Source organism: Lemur catta, chromosome 9, assembly GCF_020740605.2.
Source record: "Lemur catta isolate mLemCat1 chromosome 9, mLemCat1.pri, whole genome shotgun sequence".
Lineage (NCBI taxonomy): Eukaryota > Metazoa > Chordata > Mammalia > Primates > Lemuridae > Lemur > Lemur catta.
Window position 1 is genome coordinate 96180904 of NC_059136.1, and position 12716 is coordinate 96193619.

The window sequence follows — 12716 nt, forward strand, 5'->3', positions numbered from 1 at the left end:
AATCTCTTTTTTCTGTCCTTATTAGTTCTAAAATAAAAGTTAGGGTAACTCCTTTGCAGGAAAATAAGGGGAAGATTATTTTCTGTCCTGGAATTAGCAGTGGCACCTGTGTGTAATTGAGAGCTAAGCGTAAGCGTGTTGTGGGTGCGTGCTCAGTTGATTGCTGAAGGGGAGCATGATCTGAAAGGTTGGAGACGACTGCTCCAGTTCGCAGTTGCCCCTCTGTGGAGTGAGCTGCTGCCCGGTGTGGGGCTGCTCTGGGGATCTGGCACGACCGTCTTGGGAGGGCCTGAGACCGTGCCCGGGCGGAGGGAGCGCTCCGTGGGGAATCTCCTGCTGGTGGTGCGATTCGTGATGCTACTTTCGGTGATGTATTTTCACCTGCTCCTGTGTTCACCCCAGGGCATAGATGCGGGTGTTCTCCAACAGCAGGAAATTTATTTTTCATGTGTGAGGCCACTTGGAATCATAATGAAGTTGATTTTTAAACTTAGATTGCAGGGGTGGCAGCAGGAATACACAAGACCTTTATCTGAACAGGAAAGTAGACTTTCTCCGAGAAGTAACTACGTTTCCTTGTAATCACCCATTTGAGTAATTGTAGTAACCACAGGTTATTAGTACAAGTACTGGTACAAGAAGTACTAGTTTATGTGTGCGATGACTTGCTTTTGTGTGATACATGGAGAGGAATTCAGACAGTACAGGTACATTTGAAACGTGGAAAGGCTTAGTTTTCTAGGGCCATTTTATTAATAATTTTGAGATGTTAAAGTAAGTATATATGACAGGGTATATCGTGTCTTGACTGTGCCATCGGCTCTTGGCATTTGAATTCTGCACGTCATTCCTGTGTTTCAGGGAGTACCTGGGCAAGCAGCTGCAGTCCGAGCAGCCCCAGACCGCAGCCGCCCGCAGCTGAGCGCCTCTCCGGCCTCCCCTTCCGCCGCAGAGGGACCTGGGCGGGGGGGCAGCCTCTGTGTTTAGGGCCAAGAGTAAATACTTTTCATTTTACTTGTAATTTCCTTCTGTTATGTAGCTTTTCCAGATATTAATTTCTGAAAATAGTGTTTGCTTGTTAAGTTGTATAAAAAAGCAGGTGTATCCAAGGCAAATATTACTGTTACATATACTGCTTGCAATTTCTGTATTTATTGTTCTCTGGAAATGAATATAGTTATTAAAGGATTCTCACTCCAAACGTGTTCTGTCTCTTTTCTTGGACCTTGAACAAGTCAGCTGTTGTCCTTTAGTGAATAGCAAATAAATGTTTTGGAATTATCTATCACCATCTATCTATCGTCCATTTATTCATCTATCTGTATATCTCTATCATCTATCCGCACACACACTGCAGCCATTACTTAGAGCTAGCTGTATTTAGAGAACTCTAAAATCTTAAATTAATTTTTAATATGCTACAGTTCAAAGTTCACTGGAAAGTTTTAGCATTAGGTTAGTTTATTTTCAGTACTTTTATCCTTGGTTTGTAGTACCTCAAGTTTGTTTTGTTTTAATATTTTTTGGTTTAAATATTGCCAATAGATTTTTATTTTCCCCCTCCCCTTTATTTCTAGAACCATGGCCCTTTCGCTGGGCACACATGGCATGCAGGCCCCCACCCCCAAAACTGAGCCTTTTGTTTTTTAACCTCATCACCTGATCTCTGTGAGTATCATTTTTCATTCATTTTCATCTTTTAGTCCTAAGTCTGTTGAGTAAATGTGCTAAGGCTGTGGTCCCCAGCCCCCAGGCTGCGGACCGGGCTGCAGAGGCCCTTCTTTTCCCCCATCTGTGGAAAAGTTGTCTTCCATGAAACCAGTCCCTGGTGCCAAAAAGGTTGGGGACTGCTGTGCTAAGGCTAATAAACAGTTTATTCTGGTAGTTTTTTTTTTTTTTTTCTCCTGTAGAAAGACACTCAGGATTCATCTCCTGTTTAAGAATCAAAGACTGTTTCATTTTTAAGGTACAAATCCTGTGGGAAAAGTTAGTTAAAATGATTGATGATTTGTTAGTGGGTTCATGTGATGCAGTGATTTTCCTTAAAGGATATCACATTTGCCAGAATACAGGTAGTCTGATCAAACCAATATTTTTTTGACTAAAATTTTAAAATTTTTTAAATTGCTTAGACATGTAATTTACTTTCCAGAAACATGGAAAATCACTAGACAGAGCTTTTCTGATGGTAATTTGAATATTCTCCATTAGCAAAAGATCAGTTTTCATGTTAATGTAGTAATGGCCTGTAAAGTTATTGGGCTTTTAAGATACTCAGTTTCCAGAAGTTCTGGTAACCAGAGACATGGCAATCTTCTGAGTTTCATAGGAGCACATTGATCATTTGATGTTGCAGGTTCTGATTTTAGTTTCATTTTCCACAGCTCTGCAGTTCTAAAGTAGAAACCAGTGACAGTCAGTCTGGTGGAAATCATTAGTGCTGTAACTCCCAAGAAGTGCTTTCGTGCATGGGAGGCAATTGTCCAATGTCATCATGCTGTGATTATTGCCCCATATATTAAAATTAACTATCTCTAGGCAGCTTTTCCCCTAAACCTTTACACTCAGCTTATAGAACTTAAAACAATTATGAAAATAATCACTTTTATTTTTTCTTTGCTTAATGTTTTGATTAATGTTCAATGATTAAATCCTCCTCAAACTATAATACCACCTACAGTTAAATTTCGAACACCTAAGTAGACTTACCAATCTGACAGACCAAATCTTAGAAAATGCTCACAAATTGAATCAGGCGTATGGGTAGTAGAACAAATTATGTTAAGCATTTTTAAGCGTCTTCAAAAACAGCCTAAACAAAGAACCCAATTATTATAAAATGTGTCGTTACACATTTTCATCAGTATTATAGGGTTGACTAATTGCATTTTCTCTGTACTTATTTTTACATCTTCCTTGGTTTCATAGGTATTCATCTTACCAAGAGGACTGGCACCTAGCATTTCAGGCCAGCTGAGATTGATAGGCTAAAACCCTGGTGTCTTTCAGAGAACTGAGGGTGACACTGTGGTTGAATGTGTGAGGCTGCCACGTGGGCTAAACCACAAAACTTGAAACTGGGAATCTCAGGCCCTGAGTGTGACAATTCAGCCGCTGATGGGGTACATTTGTTTTTGTGGTCACACTTTTTTTTTGTTATGAGTTTTTAAAATACATGCTCTTTAACTTGGTTCTAATCCATTACCTAAGTTTCTCTTTTTTGCTGCCCAGTGTCTGAGGGGGCTTTCCCAGTCCTTGGCTGTCACTCATCTCCGTGATACATACAACCCTGAGTTAAGGTGTCCGCCTCCTCCACTAGGAGGCGATTTCTCTCCTTTCTATCTTAAAATCCTTTTGTGTCTCATTGACCATCGTCGGTCTGTTCTCAATTTGTCAGAAATAATTTCACTACAAGTTGAAACATATTAGGAAAAAACTTAGTGTAGAGTTGAGGTATTGTTTTAATGGATTTTTTGTTGAGGGCATAATAGGTTCTACAAAGTTTAACACAAAACCCAGCTATATAAACCAATTTCTAAAATATCCAACCTGAGCAAGTATACTAGTAATTTTACAAAAAGAAAACTTCCAATTTTCAGATTTTGAGGGGCACATAAACTTTCACATTAAATACAGAATGAAATCTATCTTGCTTTCTTGGAAATCTTTCTTTGGGTCTTATTTTTTGGTTTTTTTTTTTGAGACAGAGTCTCACTTTGTTGCCCGGGCTAGAGTGAGTGCCGTGGCATCAGCCTAGCTCACAGCAACCTCAGACTCCTGGGCTTAAGCGATCCTACTGCCTCAGCCTCCCGAGTAGCTGGGAGTACAGGCATGCGCCACCATGCCCGGCTAATTTTTTCTATATATATTTTTAATTGGCCAGATAATTTCTTTCCATTTTTTTTTTTTTGGTAGAGACGGGGTCTTGCTCAGGCTGGTCTCGAACTCCTGACCTCGAGTGATCCACCCGCCTCGGCCTCCCAGAGGGCTAGGATTACAGGCGTGAGCCACCGCGCCCGGCCTCTTTGGGTCTTATTGAGTATAATATTTTAAAAGGTGCATGCAAATGGCCTTCCCATTGGCAGATGAAGCTTGTTCTCACACATTGTACCTGGCTAGCCACAAATGTCAGATTTACAGAATAGTTCCAGTTAAAAATATTTTCCCCTTTCCTTCTATTTAGCCACATCAGAGTAAATGGGGTTACTTTTCATATAATTAAAATTTACTTAACTATGTAAACTCTAGCTGTCAAGTCTTGGAAAGCACAGATCCAAGTTGGGATTCTTTTGATTTATCTGAAAAGTACGTAAGAATTCTGTGTTCTCATTTTTTCCCTTTGAAAACAGAATATTTTAGACTACATTTCAAAGCCACTCGAAGTTGGTAGTTGGCAAAGTTACTTCCCAAATGTGAACCTTGTAATGAAATCTCTTTTTAGTTAGAAATTTCTCTCTTGTTTTGCTGTACAAAATGTTCTGTTCTGGTTCTTTAACTTTCTGAATAAGTTTCCAATGAGAAAGTCAGTTGGGAAGAAGAATGAACTATGAATAATTTTAAACTCTTTCAACATTGTATGCAAATCTGACATCAAGTTCACATTCTCTTTTAATTCTTAAAAGAGAAAGAGCGTTGATTACTCTCCAAAAGTAAGGTAGAAGTAGAAGAAACACTTCTGTGATAAAGGAATCCTGGTCTGAGATGCTTTGCCATCCAGTGACTATCTATGCCTTTGTCTTTTTTCCCTTCTCAAAGGAAGAAAGAAAATATCAGGGAACTTGGGTAAAAGAATCAATCTATAGATTAAAGAACACCACAATGTTTGTAACACGTGTAGAAATAAGATGTTTTAATATCTGAAACAGTAGCTCAAAGGTTGCACAGGGAGGAAATGGACTTGTGCTCTTGTCAGCTTCTGACATTAGATTTGAAGTGGTATAAAGTTAACATAAAGTAGACTGTGGTGAGTTAAGAATGCATATTTAATTCCCTAGAACAACCACCAAAACAATAAACAAACTGAAGTTACGAGGCATAGCTAAAGAGCCATCAGTGGAGATAAAGTGGCATATGGGAAAATACTTGATTAGCCCAAAAGAGTGCAGGAGAAGAAGACAGAAGAGAGGGGAGACCTAGAAAATAAGTAGCCGGAGAGAAGATTTACACCCAACAGTAATCGCAGTAACAGGCGGGGGTCTGGAACTCCCACCTTCTGCTGCAGAACTCGAGCTGCTTCAGCGTGGCCACGTCCGGAAGCCCACTGCCTCCAGGTCCCAGGATTTGGGGCGAGGAGGTCTTAGCGCTAAGTGGCTTGTTTCTGTCACCGTCCTCCACCCAGCCCCCCACTTCACAGGCTGCTAAGAGAGTGGAAACGCGGAAACCATAGTCAGTTCTCGTTTGTTCACAGACTCTCCACTTTCACAGTTTTCCTGACGGCATTTGCTATCATCTCGTTTTGTTCTTGTGGGCTTGTTTCTTTTGTTTTTTGTTTGTTTGTTTGTTCCTTTTTTTTTTTTTATCCTTTCTAGACTTTCAAGTGGGGTTGCAGAGGAAGCAGAAAGAAATGTGTGTGTTAAGTTCATCATGTTTAAGCCAAAGTCCCAAAGGTGGTATTTTTAATCATTGTTGACATGTGGGGTCCATAGTAGAATAAGCAGATTAAATTGGCGGGAAAGAGAGGGCGATGCACCAGAGCGTGTGGATCCGAGTTGGAAGGGTTGTGAGGCCATCCTTTCCAGCAGTGCTAAGCCGCCTGCAGCTGTGAGAATTAGAATTAGCGCGTGTAAGGGAGTGAAAACAGATTGTAACCATCACATGGAGTTAATACCGTGAATATCCTGCCTCTACTTGGTTGATAGCAGTGGCCCTCCTCCTGACCTCTTTGCAGAAGTGACTGCACAAGTGAGGTTTGTCACATGACATGTGTATGGGTTGGACTGTCTGAGGCCCTAGGAGGGCCTGACCTCCGGCGGGAGCAGCCGTGCCCTTCCTTGTCCTGGAAGGAGCGACCTTGGCTGGCCGTGCGTAGCGGTGTTGCCTCGGTTGCTCTGTGACCCTGTGCTGGCTCTGCTGGCGGGCTTCAGGTCGGGCCTGACCCACAAGCAGCGAACAGGAGGTGGACAGACACGGGCCTGACCCAGACGTCTCCTTGGAGGTACTGACAGCTGAGGCCGAGATGAAAGGAACAGGCAGTGAGGTTGACGCCGCCGGCAGGGGCATGTTGGGAGACGAAGAGGCAATAAACACCGTAAGCAGACAGGTGAGTTGGGTGGCTGCTGGACGGGGACAGCAGGGAGGTGGGGAGGCTGGGTCACCGCCTGTGGCCAGCAGACGTGTCCCTGAGGACAGGGGCTGCTCTGCGGGGCCCTCGGAGCGCTGGCTGGCTCCCGCGGAGGTGGTCTCCTGCCTTCCTGGCTCCCGCGGTGCCTCACGTGTTCCCACTGCCCGGGCTAACCTGAGGGAGCCTGGAACACACGGCGAAAGACACGCAGTGCCTTTGTGTGGACCCAGTCCACGTCGGGCAGGAAAGAAGGTGCCGCAGTCAAGTGTACACGATGGAAGATGGGACAGGCTTGTCTGGGCCAAAACAGAGCTTTGTCACTTGCAAATGGAAGGCACAGGCTGGTTTTGAAGGAGAGTGAACTATACAGGGTCAGAGTAGGAAGAGTTCACACTCCTTTCTGGCCATCAAGATTGGCTTGTTCCCTTGTCAATCCATCTTTTTGTCTGTATGTCCATCCATCTGTCCATCCACTCATTCTCATGTCATTTCATCGCAGTTCTAATTGCTACAGAGACTTACGTGCTTCAGAGATGTTCCAGTGATTGTGAAGATGGACTTTTTGCCTCCATCCTTCTTAGGTTGATGAGAAAGTGGAATTTCTGAGCTAACTCCTGAACACAGTGCTTTATCCCAGCGAAGGCTCAGCCTGCCCTGCCTCGAGTACGTGGTGGCAATGACTTCCAGGTCCCTCTCCCCAGGAACCCTCCCCGCCCCACGGCAACACAGCCGCCTGGCCTCCAAGTGCCGGCCGCGCTGCACAGAGGTGACCGGGCCCCTGTGGAAGCCCTTCCAGGGACTGCAACTGGGATCCATTCAGACCTGGCCAGGCAGTGTCTGCAGTAGACTCAGGTGCCGTGGGCAGCCAAGCTTATTGTGGTACAGTATCATTCCTCACTTTGATGGCATTTAACACACACAGGAAAGTAGCAAGAGTACAAAGAGCTCCCTTAGGCCTCTACGTGAGCTCATGCTGGCTTGACTATTGACATTTTATGAGACACTGTGATATCTGGTAGGTGCCTCTCCGATAACTTCCCCCCCCAAATACTTTTTAGAGTATTTATTTTATTGCCAGTTTATTTTTCTAGGTGAGATTCAAATCATTTTTTTCAGATTTCAAAAGATTGAGATTTTGATATGATTTATTTCAACCCATACTTTAATTTGGGAAGACTTTTATAGCACTGACTTTTCCTATCCAAAAAAAATGGAATCTCTCTCCATTTAGTCAATGTGTCTGAATTTATTGGAGTTTCAGCATATAGATTCTGTAAAGTCTTGTTAAAATTATTTTTACCTATTTTTAAATTTTTGTTGTAGTGAAAAGCATTTCCTATTACATTTGCACTGCTAGCATGTAGGAACATTATAAACATATGTAAATATAATATTAATAGATATCCTATATCTAGTCTTTTTACCATATTGTTATTAACTTTATGTTTTTCAGTCTTTTTTTTTTTTTCTGGGTATATAGTCACATATCCTATAAACAATGACAGTTTTTTTCCTTCTTTTCAATAGGTATGCAGGTCCTTTCTGTTTGATGTCTGTAACAGAGAGATCTAGTTAAATAAGCTCTGCCTCATACTGTCCATTAGATTTCAAATTTCTTTAGGCTTTAGCTTCATTGTCTAAAATAGAAAAAAGATAGTGTCTACTTCATAGAGTTGTGAAGAAGACGTTGTACATAAATAATAAGCACTCGAAATGTGCTTTGTTAGTTATTGTACTGTTCTGGACCCACAGGGTGATGTTACTACTAGGGCATCTCGTGGGTCTTCATTTTAGAAGCGAAGCCCCTGGTGTTTCCCTCTCACGCGAGACACAGCTGTCGGTCTGGCGTGTGCATCGTGTGAAGGAGGGAGACTCCTGCGCCTGGTCGACTCTGACTTTTCTCCTCATCAGCGATGGATGTTGAATTGTGTCCCTGCCCTTGTGGCATCTAATGAAATGATCCCATAGAGATTCCCATTTCACCTGTTGATGTGATCTCCTAAGGTGACTCCAAATTAATCTGTGGATTTCCTAATAGTAAGAGACCTCTGTGGTTCTGGAATAAAGCACATTTGCTCCTGGTGAATTATTCTTTTAATATACAAATAGATTCCGTTTATATTTTCAAATCCTTGATCTGTGATTATTAGCAATGCCTCTCAGTTTTGGCCACTTGCACATCTAATAACTATAACTTTTATGTCTTCATCCAAGTGGGTGATGACAATGTTAACCAGACCATGACCAGGTTTAGAACTTGGAAATAGATTGAAAGAACCCAAACATTTCAGTTAGAACCTCATTTCCATGGTTCATTACACTTTTTACTGTGCAGTCCATTGTAAGGCCATAGCGAACAGAATCAGAATTTTCGGTTTGTTTTAACAACTTTGGTCTGCAAAGTACTGTTGAGTAATGAGAGCTAATCCTCTAAGTCTTACATAGATGTGTCCTTTAAGGTGCTTTTGGCTGCAAGCAGTAGAAAATTTGCCGTGAATGGCCACCACCCGGGGCGTCCTGCTCTCTGGGCTCTCAGCTCTCCTCCCTGGGCGTCTGTGCTGTGGGCAGACCCCTCTCCAGCCTGCACACCGGGCTTCACACCAGCCTCTCTCCACGTGTCCCTTTCTTTGTCTGCAAGTCCCTACAGACGTCCTGTCGCTTCTCACTGGCCGGAAGCAGTGCATAGTCAACGCAGGGCCGTGAGGTTAAAGGGGGTGCCCTTCCTTGCGTGGGATCTGGCCATAGCACGACCTTCCCCTGAGGAGCGTAGAGCAGGGGAGGTCCCTGAACATAGCAGGTTCCACTGGCAAAGACACGGTGAGGGAACAGGTGGGGATCGAGCGGGCACTGTACCCACCGCAGGAAGCGGGACCTCCGGTCGTGGGATGTTGCAGAGGGCGACCTCCCAGAGACCTTGGTGGATTGCGAGGAGCCAGGGCCCTTGTCAGAGCTCTGCTTATAGGCCTGGATTTTAATTTACACTATTGCCAGTATAAGAACAAGTCGCCCAAACAATCCCTGCTGAAAGTGAACAGTCCTTCCCCAGCAAGGTCAGTAAGTCAGAAGAAATCGTTACTCTGGAGTGACATTTATAACGGTCACTTTGTATTAGTGTTTATTCAGTGTGTGCTGTGCTTATCTCGGTGAGCAGTCCCGTGGGATTTCCCGTGTGCGTCTGCCCATCTGGGTCCAGAACCCGTCAGCCTGGTGCTTGGGGCTTTCCTAAAGCACCGTCCAGCGTCAGCTTCTCTAACAGGACGCTTGTCAGGGGACCCAGCGGTTAAGAAAGCCAGGTGGTCACCTTGCGAGAAGAGGCTCTGGGAAGGGTGACTCTAAAATGGACATGGAGCAGCCGCACACCAAGCTCACGCTGACGACTGCAGTCGTCCCAAGCCTGGCCTCTGGGACGCTCAGTCTTCTCCTGAGACACTGGCGCTGCAGGCCGTGCCCTGCCCTTCCTGGTCCTCATCTGCCTGTCAACAACAGGTGGCACCAGAGAAGGGCGCTTCCTGAGCCCTGCTGCCAGGCGGCGCGGCTGTGTGGTCCCTGGGCTGCAGGCTTTGCCTTTTTAGGCACTAGTGTAAACCATCAAAGTCTTCTACACAGTGCACTTATACTGAGGGAAATCTATTCCCAGCTTTGGGGACGGAACTCGGGCACATTTCAAACCAGGGGGATATAATCCAGAGACATTAAGGCATTTCACTGCACTCGGGCTCTTAGCATCTTTATATGCAAAAGGGACACAGATGGCCTTGGTAGGTAGACTTTGATGGGTTTCCTCTAGAATGATCCCTTACTGCCCTGGATCCTGTCCTGAAACATTTGTCCTGTGCCACTGTGCGCCCAAGCACGGGGAGGGGGACCCCGACAGAGGTGATGTCGAGGTCTGTCCTCTTTCAGGGGCTGTGGGCTTTCTCCTAAGGCTATGAATAACAAAGTCCTTTAAAAATCACGCTCGGCCGGGCGCGGTGGCTCACGCCTGTAATCCTAGCTCTGGGAGGCCGAGGTGGGTGGATCGCTCGAGGTCAGGAGTTCGAGACCAGCCTGAGCAAGAGTGAGACCCCGTCTCTACTAAAAATAGAAAGAAATTATCTGGCCAACTAAAAAATATATATATACAAAAAAATTAGCCGGGCATGGTGGCTCATGCCTGTAGTCCCAGCTACTAGGGAGGCTGAGGCAGTAGGATCGCTTAAGCCCAGGAGTCTGAGGTTGCTGTGAGCTAGGCTGATGCCACGGCACTCACTCTAGCCCGGGCAACAAAGTGACACTCTGTCTCAAAAAAAAAAAAAAAAATCACGCTCTTACAATTACATATAAATGTTAGGGCCATATTTATATATTAAAAATCCTATTTTATATTTAACAATACCATTTTAATAAAAATTGTCAGAAAATGTCTGAGTGACTCTACATATTAAAATTATGCAGTTACCATGCAATTTTTATCGGTGTATTTACATTTTGAAAGTAAGAAGTGACTCTCCTAAACTCTTGCCTATCTTGTTTTTTCCTGCCAAGTTACCGCTAAATATAAATGATTATCAAGGACTGAATATTGATGACATGCTCAGCGCCATGCCAAGGCTGGACAGGAAAACCCAAAGAGGACGGGGGGATCGTACTTCCCATGACCTGCGAACCTAAACTCTGCCTGCTCAGCCCCCCAAATACCAGGGGCGTACATAGCTTTTTCCTAAAAAACTCACTTCATTTCCCCGTGGATAAGGGGCAGGGAGAGGCTGTAGAAGACGACTTTCCTGAGTAGCAGGTGGCACTTGCAAGCACCAGGGAGGCTGAGCTCAGACCACCGCGCTGAGTCTGAGGCTGCCCTGCGCCAGCCACCCGGGAGTACAGCGGGCCTGGGGTTTGTGGGCCGATGACCACCAGGGTCCTTTCTCCATCCTGTGCTTTGACATGTGAGGACGGGTCCAGTGTCAGTCGTGGCTTCCTGAAATGGGGCCCCAGAGTCAGAAACCCTCCCCCCTCGCTGTGTCAAAGACCAAGTGGCGTATAAGGACATCCAGAAAGCACAACCATTCCTCGTAAGCAAGCTACAAGCCCCTTGGGGGGCAGGGAGGAGAAATGATACATGCAAAGTTAAGAACCCCCCAAAAGGCAAGGAACTGATTTCTGTCATTTATAATCAATGAAGACACAGCCGCAGCCTCGCTCTCCCCGTGGTCTTGCTTATACAGTGCATTGACGTTGGCAACCAGCTCAGCAAACGCAACAGGAGCAGACTCACACAGGGAAACATTTTTCTTCTTCCTCCTCTTCCCCATGGCGAAGGGGCCCCAGGTGGAAGGCGGTGGTGGGCGAAAGGCAGGAGACCCTCTCTGCGCGTCCCCCCTCCAGCCACGGCGCCCTCCAGCTGGCAGGAGTGCTGCGGAGAAGGGGGAATAATTTCTAAAAATTCATTATTATTTGTAATTGAAAAATGATAATTGTATATATTTATGGGAAATGATGTATTGTTTTGAAATATGTATGCACTGCACAGATTAAATCAGGTTAATTAGCATGTCCATCACCTCACCGGCTTATTTTCTTTGTGGTGAGAATGTTTAAAATCTACTCTTTTGAGCAATTTTGAAATACATGATACATTATTATTAATGATACATAATTATCACCATGCTGTACCCCAGATCAATCTTATTTCTTCCAACTGAAACTTTGTGCCAAAAAGAGAGTAATGTTATTTGACTATGAGATTGACATGACCAGGCTGTTCTAATAATTAAAAGTGGCTGAAAAGTATGGAATCAGACTGAAATCTCATTAAGGGCGCTCACTTGAGAGAAAGGGGAAATTTATGGAGCAAATGAATACTTTCTGGAAAAATAGTATCATTTTACGTATTTTAATAGGATTCATTAGTCAAACCAATGACACTTTTATTTTATCTATAAACCTATTTGATGTTCTCCACACCAGATTGTAAGCATCATGTGACTGGAGACATGTCTGTTTTATTCACCAAAATGTACCTAAATCCCAGCTAACAGCTGCACAAAGCAGAGTTTGCCAGATATTTGCTGCCTGGCTGTTGCGGAGGGCTCCTCTGGGTCTATCCTGGCCCTACTCTTGACGGCTAGAGATTATGAAAATGTTATTTAATCTTGCTAAATTCACCGAAATAACAAACACAGCAACAAAAATGCATGGGACTCTCCTGTGCTTGGCACGGTGACAGGCACTCCACTTGGACTGGCCTGTCTGTACCCCGGGGAATGCCGTGCGGCACTAGTCTCGCTTTACAGAGGAGGAAACAATATCTACTTTAAAGATGGTACTCATGTCAGTGTGGTACTGGCGTAAGAATCAATATACAAACCAGTGGGACAGAAGAGAGTCCAGAAATAAAGCTTGACAGAATAAAAATAATCAAATGATGCCGATTTGGGGAGATTAAAATAAAAACAAAACA

The 12716-nt window shown here is 44.3% G+C and overlaps 1 protein-coding gene across 2 annotated transcripts in view; it reads left to right on the forward strand.

Annotated features, from left to right (window-relative positions):
* The window catches only part of ATP6V1H (ATPase H+ transporting V1 subunit H), a 120428-nt gene extending 119227 nt beyond the window's left edge, over positions 1-1201 (forward strand). For both annotated transcript variants that reach the window (XM_045561003.1, XM_045561002.1), the window contains one exon: positions 862-1201. In XM_045561003.1, coding sequence (XP_045416959.1) covers positions 862-922 — 61 coding nt within the window. In that variant the 3' untranslated portion in view covers positions 923-1201. The remainder of the gene's footprint in view (positions 1-861) is intronic.
* The last annotated feature ends 11515 nt before the right edge of the window (positions 1202-12716 follow it).